At 37.5% G+C, this 21,894-nt stretch overlaps 2 protein-coding genes across 18 annotated transcripts in view; one reads left to right on the forward strand and one right to left on the reverse strand.

Moving 5' to 3' along the window:
* Nucleotides 1–6,602, reverse strand: part of LOC309609790 (uncharacterized protein) — a 301,740-nt gene extending 295,138 nt beyond the window's left edge. For 5 of the 10 annotated variants that reach the window (XM_082351765.1, XM_082351766.1, XM_082351764.1 and 2 more), the window contains exons 1-3: nt 6,479–6,602; nt 5,966–6,036; nt 5,070–5,169 (exon numbers count right to left, since the gene is read on the reverse strand). In XM_082351765.1, the coding sequence (XP_082207891.1) occupies nt 5,070–5,169; nt 5,966–6,036; nt 6,479–6,582 (275 nt within the window). In that variant the 5' untranslated portion in view covers nt 6,583–6,602. Of the gene's footprint in view, nt 1–5,069; nt 5,170–5,965; nt 6,037–6,442 lie in introns of all 10 variants that reach the window. The other 5 variants (XR_014233575.1, XR_014233576.1, XR_014233577.1 and 2 more) reach the window with 2 other exon arrangements.
* The window catches only part of CNOT2 (CCR4-NOT transcription complex subunit 2), a 113,156-nt gene continuing 97,740 nt past the window's right edge, over nt 6,479–21,894 (forward strand). For 2 of the 8 annotated variants that reach the window (XM_082351654.1, XM_082351649.1), the window contains exon 1: nt 6,479–6,613. Coding sequence is in view for 3 of the 8 variants with exons in the window: in XM_082351647.1 (XP_082207773.1) it covers nt 9,410–9,519 (110 nt within the window). In the remaining 5 variants the exon portion in view is untranslated. Of the gene's footprint in view, nt 6,614–9,392; nt 9,520–21,894 lie in introns of those variants that run through there. The other 6 variants (XM_082351653.1, XM_082351648.1, XM_082351647.1 and 3 more) reach the window with 5 other exon arrangements.

Below are 21,894 nucleotides of genomic sequence, written 5' to 3' on the forward strand. Positions count from 1 at the left end.
CAGCTTCAAACAAATTTTATCAGATTCAGGAGGGGCTTAGCTAGGTGGTTCTGGTTCAGGGTCTCTTATGAAGTTGCAGTCAAGCTGTTGGCTGGGGCTGGAGGCATCTCAAGGAGGCCCAAGGATTTGCCTCTAAGTTCACTCACACAGTTGTTGGCAGGCTTTGGTTCCTTGTCAGCTGTTAGATTTCACTTCCTTGGCACATAGGCTTCTCTACAGGCTGCCTGAGTGTCCTATGACATGGCAGCTGGCTTCCCTTGGAGTGATTCAAGAGAATATGCAAGAGGAAGAAGTCTCAATGCCTCTTATGACCTAGTCTCAGAGTCATGGTCACTTCTTATTCTATTTACTAGAAAAAAGTCACAAAGTTCATCATGCACTCAGAAGGAGGTGAATTAAGTAGTTCCACTTCTTGAAGAATAAAATATCAAAGATTTTGTGGACATTTTTTTTTTTGGCTGCGCCGCATGGCTTGCGGGATCTTAGTACACCTACCAGGGATCGAACCCACGCCCTCGGCAGTGAGGGTGTGGAGTCCTAACTACTGGACCAATAGGGGATTCCCTTGCGGACATATTTTTAAAACCAGCATAGGAGACTATGCTGGTTTAAGACATTTTGGGGGAAGGAGGAGGTCACTCAAAGCAGAGGGAAGAAAACTGCAAGGTTTGAAGTATGAAGCAGCATCGAGTATTAGGCTAGAACCCCAAGTAGTACCTAAGGCTACAAATGTAGGAAGGTGCTATAACATGAAGGGCTTTCTACCTCACGGAAAGGAGTTTGCACTTTTATCCTGTAGTGGATGAGGCATCATTATAAAGATTTTATGCAGCGGGTGGAGTGGGCGGGGGTCTCCTAAGATGTGTACTGTAAAATCTGGTGGTAGTCTTGAAGACTGGAGAGACATAAAACTTAATGAAGAAAGACCAGTTTTTAAAAAAAATCTCTTTCAAAGTTCAGATGAGAGATTATGAGGGAATGATTACGAGAATGGTTGAAGGAATGGAGATGTACGGGAGGATCCTAGAAGTATTTAGAACGTAAAACAAGAAATGGTAATTAGTTGTGGGGCATGGGAATAAGAAAGGATAAAAGATATCAGGCTTGGCAACTGAGTATATGATACTATTTCCCCAAATTATCCACTTTTTTCTTTAAAGATAAAGATAGAATTTTCATCAGTATAAAAATTTATTGTATGAAAATTTTAAAAAAACTATGAAATAGATATAATGAAACAAAAATAACTGCAACAGTTACTTCTGCAGTTTTGAATAACTTGCACATATCCTGTTAGACCTTTGTGACACAAACTTTTTCACAAAATTGGAATTATATTTTAAACCTTTCCCTTTGTACTTAATATATCATGTCAATAAAACTTCTTCCACATCATTTTTAATGGCTGAATATTGTTCTGTTGTATGGATGTAGCGTGATTTATTTAACCAGTATCCTAATAAACAATGCAATAACGAACACTCTTGTAATGAAATTGTTACACATATCCTTATTTCCTATGATACATTTCTAGAAGAGGAATTGCAGGGTCAAATGTATATGCTCAAGGCTTTTGATACATATTGCCAAACTGCATACTAGAAATGTGCCAATTTTATACTCTGAGCCGTATAAGAAGCCCTGTTTCCTTGAACCCTCGCCAGTATTATCAAGACATAAATCACCTGTTAAAATAATACCTGAGGGCTTCACTGGTGGCGCAGTGGTTGAGAATCTGCCTGCCAATGCAGGGGACACAGGTTCGAGCCCCGGTCTGGGAAGATCCCACATGCCGCGGAGCAACTAGGCCCGTGAGCCACAATTACTGAGCCTGAGTGTCTGGAGCCTGTGCTCCGCAACAAGAGAGGCTGCGATAATGAGAGGCCCGCGCACTGCGATGAAGAGTGGCCCCCACTTGCCGCAACTAGAGAAAGCCCTCGCACAGAAACGAAGACCCAACACAGCCATAAATAAATAAATAAATTAATTAAAAAAAAAATACCTGAAGACCAAATTAATGTTTAACATGTTAGGTCACTCATAAGTTGGACTTACTATTAAACTTTTATAACATTACCATTCAAAGTTTAAGAGTCTTACGTATATTTTAGGTATATTTTAGGTGAAGAATCTGAGGTCCAGTAAGTTACATAATCACTCCCTCTACGTAGTGGGAGTTTCTGCCCTAGGTATTATTTTGCAGTGCTTTTTGATTTGCCAGTTTGCTTCATCAATTAAGCTTTTTTTCTGTAATAACCTTCTTATTATATATACCAGAAAAAGGTATACATCTTCATCATCAAGGGCTGGAAGTTAGGCATATACTATTAGTTTAGCACTATTTCTCCTAGCTGATTTCCTACCTTGGATTTTATACATTATGTATTGAAGGAAAACTTAAGACATTTAGTTTTAAAAAGTCTACCTAATCTTGGATAAGGATCTATTTCATTCATTCAATGGTTAATTTATTCACTGTCTCATTCATTCGACAGTATTTATCTAATGTGTACTATGTGTGGGGATAAAGCAGTGAACAAAAGAGATGTAGTCTCTGCTCCCATGGAACTTTCATTTTTAGTAGGGAAACAATCAACAATAAAGAAGATAATGATACAATTACAAATGCTATTCAGAAAACAGAGGCTCATGTAAGAGAGAGTAAATGGGAAAAGGAGCTACTTTAGATATGGTTGCCAGGGAAGGCTAGTCAGAAATGATATCTGAATTAAGAACTGAAGGATGAGAATGAGTTAGCCATACAGACAGAGGGAAACCACATCCCAGGCAGAAAAAAAATTGGAGTGCAAAGGTCCTGAGATGGAGTATCAGTTAAGTTCAATTGAGAATAAGATGGCCAAAAATAGTGGCTTTAGCAAGACAGAAGTTTACATTTTCCTCACACCAAAATCTGTATGTAGGAGTGCGGGGCTGATATGGTACTCTAGAAAGGTCAAGGACCCATGTTTTCACCAGGTTGAGGTTCTGCCACCCCTAGGATGGGGGAGCTTGCATATGACCCAAATTGGCAGCTAGAGTCCCAGGCCATCACATCTATATTCCAGGGTGCAGGATATAAGAAGAAAAGAAGCAAAGGACTGAAGGTGTGCACCAGCTATCTTTTAAGGATGGTTCTGGAAGGGAGCCACATATCTGCTTATAACCCATTGGCGAACTACCACATGGCTACAGGGAGGCTAGAAAATACAGTCTTTATTCTGGACAGCCATATGACCATGTCTATTACTATGAAAAAAATGGAGAAATTTTAGGGGACAACTAACAGTCGTTGTTTGCTACAGACTGGAAAAAGCTTGGTACATGACAGAAACAGAAAGGAGGCAATGAGAAGGGTGAGAGTACGATGAGGTTGGAGAGGAAGGCAGGAGTCAGATTATGCAGTTTTAAAGGCCATGGTAAGGAAACTGGATTTTATTCTATTTCAAGGAAACCACTGCAGGCTTTTAAACAAGTAACATAACCTCATCAAGTTTTTTAAATGATCACCCTGGCTGGTACGGAGAGAATGGTTTAAAAGGGGTGCAGGGAAAAGTGGAAGCAGAGATGGTATGGATATTGCTATGCAAGTGATGATGGTGGCTTGGACAGGGTGGTAGCATCAGAGGTGATGAGAAGTGGTTGAATGCAGAATAAACACAAGGAAGAGCTGATGCCACTGGCTGATGAATTGGACCGAGAATGTGACGAATCACAGAAGATTCCTACTTTTTTGCCTGAGCAAGTGAGTGAACTGTTGGCAGTACTGTTTACGGAAATCAGGAAGACTACAGGAAGACAATTTGGATTCAAATGTTCTGTTTCAGCATATGCTAATTTTGAGATGCCTCTTTTTTATTCCTTGGCATGGTAAGATTTTCAGGATTGTCTATACCTTTTAAAAAATGGGAGGCCTCCCTTTTCTAAAACTAGTTATATACAAAGTCATTCTTCCCTTAATAAGGAATTTTTTTCTCAATCTAAATCGGTAATTTTTCTGTAAGATGCATCCTACATTTCAAAAACACACAAAATACATACTCAGTATGGCCTATTTTTCAAGTAAGACAATCTATCAAAGTGAATGGTTTAAAGAAAAAATTCACAACGTACCAAATGGGCAAATTTTATCAATATTAGCAATAAAGACGAACTTTTAGATGCAATAGGACAATATTAAAAATACTTAGAGTGCTTATTAGAAAGCCATAAATATAAGAAATGTTGGTTTATTTAATACCTAGAAGCTACCTCTAAGGTAGGTATTAAACAAATTTCGCAAACTTATGAAAGATTGGGCACCACTAATAGAACAATTTTAAACTTGTTCTCAACAAGGCTTAAAGTAAATTTATCCTAAACAAATCGCGTTCTCAATAAAACAATAGTATCAGTGCATTTTTCCCCCAACACTGCTATGCTACACATTTACCATGAAAATGTTTGCTGCTCTATCTTTTCCAGTAAAATACCCAAGGGAATAAAACCCTCAAATTAGACCTGTCTCCTTTTGGAAGTGATTTCTCCAATTTTACCAAAGTTTATACTATTTAAAACTTGTGGGACTTCCCTGGCAGTCCAGTGGTTAAGACTCCGCGCTCCCAATGCAAGGGGCACAGGTTCGATCCCTGGTCAGGGAACTAGACCCCACATGCCATGTGGTGTGGCCAAAAAATAAAAAAATAAAATAAAATTCACAGAATTGGGCGTTGAGAGACCCGAGGCACCATTAAAAAACAAACAAAAAAAAACACCCAAAAAAAACTTGTGCTCTGAGTAAACATGGGGATGATAAAAATAAGGGTCATCTTTTGGCTTTAACAAAGTCCTATGCTCTATATAAGTCAAACTAATAGATGAGAATGGTAAGTAATACTTGATGTTACTATATACATAGACGCACACCCCACTTTTATCATTTTGTCTTACAATTCCAAATATTAATAGTTAAACTGTCAAGTTATTAATAGCTAGATTAAAATGCTCAATAATACACAGATATATGTATTAATATACCTATATGTATGACATATACTTAGAGGTATAGTCACTATTTTAACACACCATCTTACATAGTAGAAGGGAAAGCTGAAGAGGCAGGAAGGAACTGTTGGGGGAAGGGGAAGAAAAAGGGAAGGAAGAACATAAAGTGTTGCTCCTCCTTGAAATTTCCTGAAGTAAAAAAACACAATGAAGCAGAATGTTTAATGAAATGAATAACCAGGCAAAACATTTTCTACTGGCTACATCAGCTAATTTATCAAAATACCTTGTACTCTGTAAACACAACAAAGTCACCTAATATTTTATAGTATGCTTATTTTTCTTGCTATTTATGACTGACAGATGCCTCTTGCCCTTCAGTGATAAATTTTAAATTGAATCACAGTAAATTTTTGGAAGAAAAGGATGATTTTATATAAGAAACAAAACAAGGGAAGTAGACATTTTATTTACTCCAAATGAATTGTACTTTACAGTAGTGAATTCTATTACTCAAGTAGAAAGGAATTAACAATTTTCACTTTATGAAACTACACAATTCCTAAACACGCATGCAGAGTTTCTTTTTAGGTCCAAAAATGTCAAGTAAAAAGGGAAGAGTTGATCAATACACAAAGGAATAGAGAGAGATTTATTATTTCAAAGAAAATAAAATTAATTTCACGTTGAGTGACAATTATTTTTCTGGGAAGCAGAGACTTCACTCTCCTTAAGTTTCCCCCAAAGCCACCGTAATTTCAAACGGTCCTGGTGACAGCGCAGACAGTCACTCCAGCTTACGTGGGGATTGGGGAGTAGGAGCGAGAAAAGTGCTATAAATCTAACTCAGCAAAGCTCACCCAACAGTATTTTAAAAACCTGCTCCCCAATATGCTCCCTTCCGACAAGTTAAAAAACAACAACAACAAAAAAGGAAGGGGGGTGAGTAGAAAATACCAAGGGTTTTCGACTGAGGGGAACTCACTTCTCAAGAGTTGATGGTGACGTGCTGCCGGTCCCTGGAAGTGCGTGAACAAGCACCGGAGGTTTCGGGGGCTGAGGGAAGAAAAGGGGACAGCAATCAGATCAGTTTCAGGTGGCGGGAGCGAGGTGGGGCCGGGACGAGGCGGACGTGGAGGGGGGCGGGGTGTCCGACACGAACACAAACACAAACACGTTCCGCGTCCCCGGGGAGGGCGGACCGACGCCACCTCACCATTCCCCGCCCCTGGAGCCCGCGGTCCTCCTCGGACCTAGGGCCCGTGGTCCTTGCGAAGCAACCCGGCGGCCCCAGGGGAGCCGTAGCGGCCGCAGAGGCCCTGCTCCCTGTAACGACTGCGGAGAAGCTACGAGCCTCCCCGCGAGTCGGTGAGAGAGACGGTGGAGGCCGCGGGGAGGAAGGTGAGGGAGTGAAGCGCTCCTCCCCAACCCACCTCGAACGCGCGGGAAGCGGTCTACCCACCCCCAACTCTGTCCCGTCGGCAATCGCCGCTCCCACCTTCCGCCGCCGCCTCGAGGGAAGTCGGAACGACGGGGGTCACGGCGGGGGTCAGAGGGTAAAGGTCTTGCTCCCAGCAGCCTCCGCGGTGGATACGTCGCCATCTTGGATCCGCGGGACAAGAAAATTCATGCGGTGAGTTTTTGGCAAATTTTCGGAAGTCTGGCAGTGGGGCGCGCGGCGGGGGCGGCGGATTCGGGGCCCCCGCAAGGCGGGGGAATGCCTCGGGGCCGGGCCGGTCGCGCCCGGAGTCCGCGGGCAGCGTCCCGGCCCGCCGCTTCCCGTTGCTTTTGTCTCGGCTCCAATCGAGAGAGGGAGAGCAGAGCGGGCGGGGAGGGGGGGTGGTGGCGGTGGAGGGAGGGAGGGGGTGTGTATGGGGAGGGTGGTGGACGGGACGTAAAGCGTCGCTGTAGTCGGGTCGCTGCAGCGGCAGTTCTGGATCCTAGGCCCGGTCCCTTCAGCTGGCGCTGGGGCTTCCCTCAGACTCCTTTCCCCCGGGCTCCCTCCAGCGCGGAGGAGCCTCCGCCGCGCTGCTTCCTGGGGAAGAAGAGAAGGCGGCAGCGGCGGTGGCCAAGGACCCCGGGCCCGCTTTAGACGGCGCTGCCGCCTTCCTGGCAGCTGCCGCGGTCTCTGGCTCTTCACATTCTCTCAGTACACGCACATCATCTGCAACTTATGTGTGTTTCTGTGTATGTACATGTAAAAGGTGGGGGACGCTGGACTGGCTAACGGGCCTCAGGAGCTGCCAGGCCCTTGGGTACCGAAGGCTATGGGTGGTGGAAGAGAAAGAGTGCAACTGGGATGCTTCCTCTGCTTCCGTACCCGGGGGGTGAAGCTTCCGTGGTCTGGTAGAGACTGAGTCCGGAGAATCTTGCGGCGGCGGAGGAACCCGAGGCGCCTCAGTCTGTGAAGTTGCAAGCCCTAGGTTTCTACTTCCGCCGGGGCCTCTCCACCTTTTGCTGTCTTGGGTCTAACTTAAAAGTTTCGCGGAACAAGTGACTGGGGTTAAAAGAGGCGCTCCTAGTTCTTAGTTTAGGCTCTGTGGTCCGTCTAGGAGAGACAGCCTCTAACTCTTGGTAACTGTGGGCCTTAGCGAATACGAGTTTTTTCCTTTTATGAGAACATTTCCAAGGTCTTAGAATTTGCGTTTATTCCAGGCACTGTGGGTATGATATTACAACTACAAAAGTCTTACATACGGGTACCACACTCTTGGAAGGAACCTAAACATCAGCTTCCTTCGAATCCTAGGAGATGCCTTCACTTTTCAACATCCAGAAGACCGAATGCAACACATTTTGTTTCAAAACTCTTGGTCAAAGAATCCTACTCCTTTCTTAATCTTCTGGACGGTTTCTAATAAGTACAGTGATAATCAACCCTTAGATTCTTGGCGAAATGGTAGGAAATACCTAGTTAGAATCTGTTCATGAGGGAGGCCATGCTTGAATTTAGAGTTCAAAGTTGAACAGATTTTCTGTCATGCTTGATTTTAGGAATTTCTAGACCTCTAGACTCATAAGTGCAGCGTTATTTGCCTCTTAAAACAACATAAGTGGAAGTAATAAAGTAGGGGGTGGGGCTTAGAAATTTGAAAATATCTCTTTACATACCGGGTATATGTTGTTGTTTGGGAATACTTGGTATATTTGACAAGTTATTTCCCAAACGCCAGTGAAGACATCTCTTTTGCAATTTTGGAAGATAACTTTATCCCAGATTTAAAGGGTTGCTTAAGAATCACAGTGGACTGAAATGGCTAAATGGATACATTAAGGTGGTTTGATGTGTACATTCAGATCTCTTTTCATTGAAATACTTCTTAATGGACCAAGATGTTTAGTTAACTTTGTATGTTGAACTCCGCTTCAGTTTGTAGTTCTCTTGTAATATTAAATCTAAAGGAAAAATACAAGGTACATGTAAAAAAAAGACAAAAGTTCTCCACTTCTTTCTTGACTTTGTAAGATCCTCCTTTAATTTTAAAAAGGTTCTTTACTCTCATTTTTTTTTCCTGAGGGCTTGAATTGCAGTGACTTCTGTGATTACTTTGTATTGTGTTTTAGATAGGAATTGAGAAACTTTCACATTTTTTGGCATTCTAATTAATGTAAGCATCATTTGTTGGCAGAACCCTTTTATTCTAGGTATACTGTATAGCGATATCTGTAGCCTAATCTGATACTCTTGGGGAATTAGAATTGCCTGTACATTTAACCAAGCAAGAAATACAACCTTTTAAAGATTTTTAGTTTCTACAATACTTTAGTTTTAAAGTAAATTTATATGGCAGAAAAACGAAGACAAAATGCATGAGTGAGTGATTTATATTCCCTTCCATTTCAAAGTACTACTTGATCTTGGAAAATAAACCTCAGAATGATATTCCTCCCCAAGAGAACTAGTTACCTGTGTTTTTACTTAATAACCTTGGATATTTAATTTACTTTTTGATTTTTCATAGGTACTTCACAGTTATCTGAAAATTTTCTTTGTTCAAAAGTAAATAAATATTTAGATTTATGAGTAGATTTCATTAGAAGTGCTTCTAACCCAGTTGTTTTGGTTCTTATCTCTTCAGCAGATACTGGTATTAAAAGTATTTGTATTTTGAAAGACCTTTACAGAAATTTTTGTAACCTGTGGGAAGTTATAGTTTTACCCTTTTTACTCACAAATATGCTTCATAAGATTTTCTAATAATACAGAAAAATAAAGAAAAGGTATGCTTCACACCTAAATATGAAATAATGATTAGACATTACTAGATTGGTAAAAATAAGTTAACTATTCTTTGCTCTTTAAAAAGCAGTGTTAAACAGTATTTTTTAATTGTCAACATTTTTAACTGTAGGAAGTTCATTTGTGATGATTACATATTTAAAGGCAAACTTTCCATGTGCTTGCTTAATAGGCATTTGAGGACAATTTATGCAAACAGTGATACAATCTTCAGAAAAGATACTACTTAACAAGATTTTGTTACCTAGACTTCTAGTGGATTTTGTAGCACAAAGAAGCCAAAGAAACCAAGGTACCAGGTAGGGCAGTTTTAGAGGCAGAGTTAATCTGAGTTGCACTGTAATGTTTGAATAGAATTACATGCAATATTGGTATCACAATATTGATATCAAAGGATCTAGTGCTGTGACAGGAATCATTCTGGTTGATGATACATGTGATTGTTCTTCCTTGCTATGGATGATTTCTACCCATGATACTTAGAGGAGTTGAATTTCATTGTGACTTTTACTAGGTATTTTTGGAAAGATCTATACTAAAATTGGTGTCTGTTGTAGAACGTCTACCTTCGAAAACAAATAGAATGAACACTAGGGTTTTAAGGTTTTAAAATTATTTTGTAATTTTTACCTTGGTTTTGTGCGTTGAACTTTTCCTTCTTCAACTTCAATACTATATATATATATTTTTTTTTCTTGTTGCTTTAGTTTTTCTGTTTGACATCCTTTTTTAAACTCTTAAAATTCCTCTCATGACAAGTCATGCTGATATGGCTTGTTTATTTATTTACTTTGTCTATACTATTAGAAATGACTTGGAAAAAAGAATTCCTAATATTTTTTTCCTGATATCTTGTTCTCTGAAATACAGATGATAATCTCTTGGTATTATCACTTGGGGGTATGCTACATTATGCATTAATAAAATGGTTTACAATGTTTATTTTTTGTTAAGGCCACATAGCTTATATAATCATGAAATGCAAAATGAATTATCTAAGAGGAAAAAAACATAATTTTCCTTTTCTGGACACACTTTAATATTTTGTATATGTTTACACCAGGGACCTAAGTCTATTTAGATATAGCTAGATATTTTGGACATACCTGCCACTTACCCTGAAAGTTTTCCCTTTTTTTGCTTTCATGCATATGTTTTTATGCGGGGCTTGGAGGGGATGGTGGTGGTATTTTTAGTATCACTTCTCTGTTGTTTGACAAATTTCTTATCGTTCAAAACTACTCTGGTGTCACTTTCTTAAAGAAACCTTTCCTGATTTCCCAAATCCTTCTGCTGTACTGCTTTTATTGTTCAAATTTCTATTATTGAATGTGTCACATGGTATTGTAATTTACTGTCCATCCCCACCGTCCACCTTAACCTCCACTGGATTGTAAGCACCTGAGAGGTAGGGCTTTGTCTTATTTATATTTACATTTCTGGTACCTTCTAACTGCGTAATACTTAGTAGGTTATCAATAAATATGCAGTAAACTGAAATGGTGCCAAATTGTCATTTGAGAGTGCTGTCATGTGTTGTTTCCCAATCCACTGGTCTGAAACAACAGATTGGAAAAGGGTATGGGAAGAAGGGCATCCTGCATTCCTTTACTTCCTTGAGTCATTTCTTACAGTTCTGCTTCTTAATTACCTATGGGAAACTAGATAACCAGCTTCTTAGAAAAATGTGTGTGGAGTGAGTACAGGACTGAGGGAAGGATGTAAGTAACAAAGTGTTTCTGGCAGTGTTTAGGTCTATATTTCTTGCTGTATTTTGTATGGCTAAGGTCATTGGTTGAAGGAGATACTTTGTGTTTACCCCATAATATATTTACAGTTGCTTAACCGTGAGCTTCTATTAGATTTGGGCTTTTTGACGTCGTTAGATTCTATGTCCTCCCCCTTGGCCGCCACCTTTTTACTCCCGGTGCCTGACCTAGTGCCTAGTACAAAGTAGGAGTTCTCTAGTTTTTGAATACCATTCTCCTTATAAAAACTGGCTGAGATGATTTAATGTATTTTTATTGGCTGTCCAAATTTCCAAAAGCTCTACAAACTGACTTTTTAAAAAAGCAAGTGTGAAGGCAAATTCCAACTGAAATTGGTAGCCTAATCATGGTCTATCTGTGTTAACCTGATTTTCTGTTTTGATGCAGAAATATTAATGTATTTGATGGCAAGTGCTGTCTAGGCCACCCTGGGAGGTGTTAGGTCATACATAATATATATGCTATCTTAACTTTCTAAAATCTGATAAATTTCAATTCTGGGAAATACGTGGCCTTTAAGGGTTTGAATAAGAGATTGTGCACCAGTTTTGTGTCCCTTTTTTGAACTGTAGAAATCAAAACAGTAAATGATATACAGAATTGCATTTAGTGGAGATGCTAACATTTTTTTTAAATGAATTTATTTATTTATTTATGGCTGCGTTGGGTCTTCGTTGCTGCTCTATTTGCAGTGGGGGGGCGGGGGGGGCTACTCTTCGTTGCAGTGCTCCAGCTTCTATTTGTTCTCTGCCTTTGCTTCTCTTTGTTGTGGCGCATGGGCTCTAGGTGCGCGGGCTTCAGTAGTTGTGGCTCGCGGGCCCTAGAGCGCAGGCTCAGTAGCTCTGGCACAAGGGCTTAGTTGCTCCGTGGCACGTGGGAGCTTCCCGGACCAGGGATCAAACCCGTGTCCCCTGCATTGGCAGGCGGATTCTTAACCACTGCGCCACCAGGGAAGTCCCAAGATGCTAAACATTTGACTTAAGATCTTAGAAATGTCTCATTTGCCTACGTATTTTTCATTGACTTTTTTTTTTTCATTGACTTTTTAATGACTAAAAGCTACTGAAGATACAGAGAGTATATTATTTTAAAAGAGTTTGTTCTGGTACTGGGAACATCAGTTTTTTCTCTGCTTTTAGTGGATTGAAAGGTCTCTCCTTATGTGAAAGTAGATGAGAATGCACTCACAGTACATATTTACTTTGCCAAGGAATGATAAAATAAGCAAGAGGAAATTTTGTGTTCTGGCACTTTAGGTAACAGTGAGTAAGTACACTTGCATTTTTTCAAACTTATTGATATACCATTTTTCCATTTATATACTTGGATGTTGAAACATTACTCCATCTTGTATGAGCATCTGGACAAAATGTAATGACAGATTATGTAATACAATGTGTTTCCGAGAGGAACATTTGGTTTTGTGTCATATCTGGCAGGAATGTGTTTTTGTGTTACTTTTTACATTGTAAATTACGATGCTTATTCTTCATGCAAATTTTGTACTTAATTTTCTGTTTGTAAAAGAGTCTTTAATAGATTGGTAAAATAATAATATTCAGTAAGTTTACCATGCCATTCAAAGGACCTCATTCCTTTTGACTTAATTTTACTACTTAACACGTACCTAAAAAGTGCTTTACAGCCTGCAGAGCACTTCCATATTACACCATCATAATTTTATGTGGCTGTCATTTTGATGTTAAGATTTAAAATAAGGTTAAATTTTAACATTAACATAAAAATAGAACAATCAAACTGTTTTGATTAGTATGAAAATTAGTAAATGGGAATTTTGAAGGCCATTTTATCCTTAGATTGGACTCAGCATCTAGTGTCTTTCTCACTTAATTTAATGCTACTCTATAGGGAAAATCCTGATTTATCAAATTAAGTAGATGTAAGTAGAAGATTTGTTTTTGTTTTTAATTGATCATCCTGCAGATTCAGGATCATTTAATTAAATTAATATGGAAATTTGAAAGAGAAGTATTAGGAAATTTGTGTTTCAAGCTTGACTTTCTGGGAGAATGCAACAGCTGCTCACATTTTTAAAAATGATAAACATATTCATCAAGAAACACCAAAACTTTTAGTAATAATCCTGTGTTATAGTGAGAGTAAGTAATAATATTATATTACAGATACTACATTTTACACATTTACTTATCGCACAATTATATTTTGAGGTCATGTGCTAACTTTGTCTTGATTTAGTAGTGCATGGAATAGTGCTTTTGGGGTGTCGTTTTTATAATTTTATGTGAGTGAGCATGTCTGGCCTTAGATTAGAAAAAATTCAGAGCTATAGAAACTAATCTATGCACACTTAAGAGAAATTGTACATATATTCATAGACATGTCAGGCTAAACTTTGAGGTCTATAGCAAAACTATTTAACCTGATGGAAGAGATAGCAGTCTCCAAATTTTAAATTTGATATATGATGCACTTTTGTGTTATGTATGATTGTGAATCACACATCTAAAATAGATATGTATGTATAAAACAATTATATATAGTCCAGTGCTTCAGGGAATTTGACCTCTGACTGCTATTAAGATGTTTCAGAGCATAGTTTGAAAGTGAAGACTTTTTCTCCTCTCTGCAGATGCGAAGTTCATAGAACTTGCTTGTTTTTCAGTAGACACTTTCAACTAAGTCCTTTAATAATTTGAGTGTTTATTTTCTTCTAGACATTGCTGTAAGTGCTGGGTATATATGATGGTGAACAAGGCAAGTTTCCGCCTTCATGGAGCTAACGTCTTAGGGGGGAGACGGATAATAAACAAGTAGACACAATTTCAGAGGGTGGCAACTATGATGAAGAAAATAAAGGGGGATACGGGTACAGCAATTGGTTAGGGATGGAAGGAGGAGACTATTTAAGTAGGGTGATGAGGGCAAGACCTCTCTGGAGGTGGCTTTTGAGCAGAAACTGAGAAAGGAGAAAGCCATGCAAAAATCTGGATCAATGTTTTTCCAGGCAGAAAGAATAGAAGACCCTGAGATGGAGTCAAGTTTTTCATGTTTGATGAAAACAGGAATTTCATCAGTAGTTACTTAGTGCTTTCTGCATAAATAGGGGTAAACTCTAAAGGGAAAAAGAAAAAGAGATGATTAAGATGTAAATCTGTGTCTTTCAACTGCTGAAAATGTTGTGATGGACCCAGTAATTTATAATACATTTTACGAAGAACTATAGGGAGGAGGAATTATTTTTCATTTAAGAGGCCATGATGTTTTCTGGATCAGGTTGTGGGGGGTATCTCTGTATTAGTGGAAAATTATAAAGGAGAGCAAACTTAAAACTCTCTTTGTGTTTGCATAGAATTATCAAAACCTCTAAAAGATTTTGTTTTTGCAATATTTTAGATAGATTTTTCTAAGAAATTAATCAGTAATGATTTTCATGTTTACTTAGATTTCCTTGTACAGTTCAATAAATATTACTGTGTGCCATACACTGTTAGAGATGCAGTGAATAATTCTTGAAGTTCACTTTTTGTGGTGCATGTTATGGGTACATGCTAGAGTAGAGCAACCTTGTTTGAGGGAGTTTAAAGAGTTGGTTTCAGGTCAGTGATGTTTGAACTGGGTTCTGAAGGGTGATTTGGAGTTCACTTAGGTAGGGGAGGATACGGAATCAGCATTGCAAATACAAAAAGTCTGGAAGACTAGGCTGGATTTAGAGAATGGCGCAGTAATCTCCTATCGTTCTTGATGCAGTTCTGCAACCTCATGAGAAGTTGACTGAGGGAATGAATTTGCCATAGTGTGAGAGACTTTTTTTTACATGATGAGGAATAATTAACCAATTTATTTTGAAAACGCGAGTGAAAATCAGATTTGTGCTTCAGGAGGAAATTTTAGATTCCACAGACGATTTATGATTAAATTTACAAGCTTGATGCTTTAGTGTATTTCTAAAGTTTTTGAAGGATTTTTTTTTCTCTCTGTTAGACAAATTATAATTATTCTGTATTCATGTTGGCAGGATTTTTTAATTACTAAGAACTTTGAAATTCTATAGTTTGTTATCTTCCAGAGAACTTGTTATACATATAAACCAATGCCCATAATGAAAAGTTTCATATTAATGGATGGAATTTGTTATGTAAGTTTTAGGGCAGGCAGAGTTTGAATGTTGTTATTTGACATTGTTTGCAGGCATGAGATTTAACATTACTTCAGTAAATTAGAGTAATACCAAAAAAACCTAAATTAGCAATATAATCATTCATAGGAGCTTATACCTATAATATATTGCTAGCAGTGCATATTTTACAATGCTGAGGTGTGTGTGTTCTTCAAAATACTGCACATAACAGCTGTGCATTTATTTTAGGTTGCTAGCATTATTTATTCTGACACTGAAAAAAAAAGAGCCCAAATGAATGTTTTTAAATAAAAAGAATTGATTCCCTAAGAATGCTGTTTGAGCAAATTACTACTTTGATAGTATGCATTATATACCACTTTTTCATAGCAAAAGTTAATGATTCTACGTGATGACTTGGAGCTGCCCAAGTTGCCTAATTGTTTAGTTCATTTTTGACTGAATAAAATGGAGCTCATTATAACTATTTCCTATTAAAGAGAGTTATATTTTGCTGGAATTTTACATGATTTTGTTAAAGTCTCTGGTACTAACCAGCCTGAATTGGAATCACCAATTATGCTTTTAATTAGCTGTGTGACTTAATCCTCTCTAAACTTCAGTTTTCTCACTCGAAAAATGTGGATAAGTAACTGTATTTACCTCATAAGGTTGATATTAGGAATAAAGGCTCTTGTGGGTGTTTTTGTTTGTTTTTTGCTTTTGTTTTTGGAGTGGGACTTGCCACTTAACTATGAGCTTCTGAGGCAAATGAGAATTAGCCACAATTTATTTCATAGAGTACACTATCCTTTTTTTTTGTATCAAATTTATAAATGTAAACAAGAAGAGTGCAGTTTTGTTCTTACAGTCTAGACATGTTTTTCCTACCAGGAATTTTGTTTAGATGGTGTTGTGTTAAGTATTATGTGTAATATTTTGGGTAACATAGATACATTTTAGCATTGCTCTATCTGAAGCATTTGGCATGGTGCATGGCACATAATAGGCACTTAATAATTCCTTTGTTAAATGGGATAAATCTAATGGGGAGAGCATTGACTTAGCACTCGGACTGTGTCTGCCACTTACAGCCTGAGTTATGTTAGGTTATCTATAGCAAGTTACTTCTCTGTGCCTTAGTTTCCATTTCCTTAAAATTAATAAAATATCTTCTCTTAGGCTTATTTAGAGGATTAAATACAGTGCAAAATACCTGACAATAGGTTCTTAGCAATGTTGGTTCCTCTTTTCCTTTATACAGAGTAAATATTTCAGAATTCTGGAGGAAGTTCAGAGGAAATACTTAATATAGCACCTATGATTTACTTTTTGGAAGTTGAGAAAGGTCACTTATTTACCTTTGAGCATGTGCTCATTTTTAATGGAGGGATAATATATTATTTTGGAAAGACTACCACACTTGGATTCAGAAGATGGGTTTTAGTCTGGGCTCCATGAATTTATTAGCTATGTACCTGGGCAGATTAGTATTGGAGAACTTCAGCTTTTAGTCATTTATACCTCCTAATGTTGCTGATGAGAACTGAGATATTGAAAGCAAAAATGTTTGGCTAACTGTAAAGCATGTGAAAGTATTATGGTAATGAGTACTGATTATTAGTGGTTGTAATGAAACTAGTAGTTTCTTAAGTTGTGTGGTTCATTTATTCATTCACTCATTCAATTTACCTTGTGGTACTGCTGCATTCATGTGGTTTGCCCTTCATTTTTATTTAATTAAATATTTGTCTATTGGAGTGGGGAGCGTGGAAGAGTGCGGGAAAAAATGATTCTGCTATGTCTCAGAGTAGGCCAGTTAATACTTGCATGTTTTTTTGCACGATGAACTCCTGATACTTTCTGTGTAAGTGTATATAAGGAGGTCTACCTTGTCTTCATTCCCTCTTCATTAAGGGTGAAAGATTTTGAATATTCTGGTTTATTCCTCGTTTTTGTAACCTGTGTTCTTTCTCCTTATTATTGTTAGCCAAACATATTTTTGTGAATATCATGCGTGCCTTTTTTTCCCTACAAATGAAATTCATTTGTAATTTATAATTAGAGCATTGAGAAGTCAGTGCAGTAGTTTGAAACTGTTGTATATTCTTTGCATTATTTAATGTGTATGAATAATTTTAAAGATCTTTTGGGCCTGAGCCTTTTGAAGCATTAAAATAAATACCATATAAGGAGAGTAGAATAGTACTAAGTAGCTGCAGTAGCAGAGTCAGGAAAGTGAATCACAGAGTAATGAATTTGGAAAATGATTGTGTATTGAAGGGAAAGGCATTGCTTTTCATGTCACCCTTCTAAAAATCTAGTTAGTGATGGTATGTGCCTGTGAGTTCTGCTGATTGTGATTATTTAATCTCGTACTGTTATTTTAAAAAGTAGCTTTCAAGTAAAATATGTTTTCCTTCTAAAAACATATACTAAAACTCTAGAAACTGGAAACTTGCCACCCCCAATTCTCAGGTTGCTCCTCCATTTTTTCATATATCTAAGGCAAATAATTTTAAATGGAGTAAAGACAACTTACTCCTATCTAAAACTTACATATAAAACTTATAAAATAAATTTCTCCATATCTTCAGATCTTGATCAAGATACGCCCCTTTATAATTTTTGATGGTTTTAATAATGATTGTCAGGTACAGCAGTATGCTCAGGCATCAAATATTGATTTATGTCCACTATGTTTATTATTCTAAGAAGATGATTTATTAGCACATTTTAGAAAAGTTTACAAAGCCAAAGGCTTTTTACTTAATTTGCTGCAATTAACTAGAAGTCATTAGAGAATTCATTCTTCAGAATAGTCTACATCCTGAACTACATGGTTAAATAGATTTTATTTTTATTGTATGTGCCAGCCTTGGGCAAATAATGTACATGCCAAAATCCCAAGACATGGTAAAGATATGTATTTTTGCTTTTGCAAAATTAGATTGTCAGTTATAACAGTATTTCAGAAATAGTGTTTATTTCTGATTTATCAGTTGGCACAGAAAAAGGACAGTTAATGTTCCTTTGATTTCTAACATTATTCAAATTAATGTATGGAGATTTGAATTTTTTAAAGGGAAGGCTGTTGTAATGGAAATTATGTTCTTTTTTTTAATATAAATTTATTTATTTATTTTTGGCTGCATTGGGTCTTTGTTGCTGTGCACAGGCTTTCTCTAGTTGCGGCGAGTGGGGGCTTACTCTTCGTTGCGGTGCGCGGACTTCTCATTGCCTTGGCTTCTCTTGTGGAGCACGGGCTGTAGGCGCACAGGCTCCAGTAGTTGTGGCTCGCGGGCTCAGTAGTTGTGGCACATGGGCGTAGTTGCTCCGGGGCATGTGGGATCTTCCTGGACCAGGGCTCAAACCTGTGTTCCCTGCATTGGCAGGCGGATTCTTAACCACTGCACCACCAGGGAAGTCCCAGAAGTGATTTTCTTATAACTTGCCTATTTTGTAGTTTTGGATTCTTGAATACAGATATATATTATTGCAGCATAACAAGGAAGTAATACTGTTATTGAGTGGCTGAAGCAAATGTGAGGTTATGTGCTGAAGGAGCCTGTGGTTAAAAAAAAGTAGTAATAATGGCATATACTTATTACAGAAAAAGTGGAAAATAAAGATGAGGAAAAGAAGAAAATAAAAACGACTTGCAGTCCTGGAAACTAGAAGACTGTTAACCTGGGCAAACATTGTTTGTTGTTTCCACTGTTTGTGTGTGTGTATGTTTAAAAGCACTCCAGTCTCTTTTGGTTTTTCTTCCTGATTATTAAAGTAACAAAAATGAATTTGGAAAATTAAGAGAAGTATAAAATAAGAGGAGGGATTTCCCTGTTGGCACAGTGGTTAAGAATCTGCCTGCCAATGCAGGGGACACGGGTTCGAGCCCTGGTCCAGGAAGATCCCACATGCCCCAGAGCAACTAAGCCCTTGTGCCACAGTTACTGAAGCCCGCGCACCTAGAGCCTGTGCTCCGCAACAAGAGAAGCCACTGAAATGAGAAACCTGTGCACTGCAATGAAGAGTAGCCCCCGCTCACCGCAACTAGAGAAAGCCCGCGCGCAGCAATGATGACCCAACACAACCAAAAATAAATAAGTAAATTTATTTAAAAAAATAAAAGAGATAAAACATCCACAGACAACCACTCTTTTCATTTTTGTAATAGGGAAATTGGGCTATACTTACTGATTTATCATTTCTGTTTTTTTAAAATTTACATCGTAAGCATTTTCCAGTGTCATTTAATATTTACCCAAAACATGATTCTTAATGGCCAGAGCATAACTGACCTAATGATTCCTTATTATTGAACATTTAATTTTATTTTGATTTTCCAATTATATAAGGAGCACTGTGATGAACAGTTTTGTACCTGAATTTTTGTTTACATATTTGGTTATTTCTTTAGAAAACATTTCTGTAAGTATAATTATTATTTTAAAGTATTAGAGGTACTTTCAATGCTTATTATGTAATGCTGTGTCCTTAGTCAAATTACTTTTCAAGTTTTAGTGTCCTTTCCTGTTAAATAGGTATAATAATGATACTTATCTCAGGATTGTTAGGAGTGAATGACAGTATATGCACAGCGTTTAGCTCGGCCTGTAGCATAAAGGATACTTCTTAGAGAGGCTTTCCTCAACTGCCCTTTCTTAAGTAGGCCCCTCCTCCTGTAGCATCTATTACAATTAATCATTATTTAACAGTTTGTCTCTTATTCCACCACTAGAGCATGAGAAGGGATCAAGTCAGTTTTATTTACTAATGTGTATTTGAAGCCTCATATAGGGCCTGACAAATATTTGTTGAATGTATGAAAAGTTATTTTCCAAAGCTTTTAATATTTGCTTGCCTTACAGCAAGGCTGTGCCAGTTTACATTCTCACCAGCTATGTGTGAATTATCTTTTTTACTTTATTGTCAGTGAAACTGAGTATAGTATAGTTGTGTAAAAAAAAAAAGTCCTAAATTTTGAAGGTGTAAGCTTATAATTTAAAAAAAGTTGAATTGTTTTGTTTTTCTGAAGAGTGAATCTTTTTGTGTAATTTGTGTTTTACCTGTTTTCTGTTCATATTCTTTATTGTCAGTAATAATAAGAATAAGAGTAAAATAATTATAATCCTGTCGGTGGTCCCTTCCTAAGCATCCTGTGGGAAAAAGTAACTTATAATTAATATTACACGAATAAATGAAGTTAGCAAACATATAGTGGTACTGTACCAGAATTGACCACAAAGTGGTTTAAACAGGTTAAAGTAACAATGTGAAAGTTTAAGGAGATTTTTATCTAATATACTGTAGCAACACTAAAAATGTAGCTAAAATGTTATGTTAATGCAAAAATCAGATTATAGTTTTATTATTTTCTTAAGCTTATGCTGTCTGGAGGGCTTCAATTTGATATCCATGGATGAATTTGAAAAGAGTAAGTGGTTTGCTAGTGGAGGGTATGCAAAGTAAGATTTAGGTACTTCATTAGATACTTTGTGTGTTATTCATTCATTTGACAAATGTTTAACTCCTATTATGTGTCAGGCACTGTTCTAAGGGAATTATAGTGTACAAAATAAAAAATAAAACATGGTTTGGTAGATGGCGGTAAGGGTATGGAGAGAAAGAGTCCAAAGGAGTATGATGTATGTATGGGATTCAGATTTAAATTGGTCAGGGAAGTCCTCCCCTAGAAAGTGATGGAGTGAGCCTGTGGTGAGGGAGCAATCCTGTGCATATTCAGGAGAAAGGGGTTCCAGAAAGGGACAAAAACAAGAGCAAATGCCCTGGGAGAGGACGTTTTATGATTTGATGTCTTATGATTGAAAAATTGCAGGAAGTCTATGTGGCTGGAGTGTGGTGGGAAAGGAGGAGAATGGTAGATGGGTGAAGAAAAGGTAGGGACTAGAGGTAAGTTAGGAAAGATTTTGTAAAGCCATCATAAGGTCTTTGGCTTTTACTTTATGTAAAATGATCTTACATATACTCTTCACAGTTATTATGCAAAGTTTGTTGAATGCTTCTCATTTTACAGTTGATTAAATAAAGGTTCTGTAGGACAGCCTATAATTAACTTCTCCAAGTTCATATAGCTAATGAGTGGCAGAACTAAGATAGAAACTTAGGTCTTTGACTTCAAAGCTTATGACTTTTCTTTACACTGTTGTTCTTCTTGCTCTAGCATATTTCTGGAGGCATTCACTTTTTTTTTTTCCCCCTTAAACCAGGATCCATAGTGTGGATTCAGGTTGAGTGTTGATGCACACGTGTGTGACTGAAAAAAGAAACAACAACAAACCTCAGAAAGCAGTTTCCTTACTGCAAGATGCATTCAGATGTTTTCTATTATATATCATGTTTTAAACATGGTAGTTTTGACTCAGTTGATTTCATGGCCCACTGTTGGAGTCTGTATTTTGAAAATCACTGCGCTGTTTCTTTTGGAATACCAGAAGTTCCGTATTTATCTATGGCTCTGAATTATGCTAAGTGTGGCTTCTATGTTTATTTCAAAAGCATTTCTTATATCTATAGAACTAGCTCTTAAATTGGGAAGCAAGTGTAATGCAATTAGTAGATTACAAAAATATATAACATTTGAAGATTCATATATGATTTAAATTCCTTGCAGAAAAACTCTAACTTAGTAAGGAAACTTTAGTTGGCTGAATTAAATCTTGTAGTAAGAGGACAGGGCAGTTAAGAACAAGGAAGCTAATGCTGCTGGTATTACTATTACTGATTTCTGTCAAATGTTTATTATACTAAGATTTTTTTTTAAGCACATTAATATGCTACTTAAA

Source organism: Balaenoptera borealis (assembly GCF_965194805.1).
Source record: "Balaenoptera borealis genome assembly, chromosome: 13".
In the NCBI taxonomy this organism is placed as follows: domain Eukaryota; kingdom Metazoa; phylum Chordata; class Mammalia; order Artiodactyla; family Balaenopteridae; genus Balaenoptera; species Balaenoptera borealis.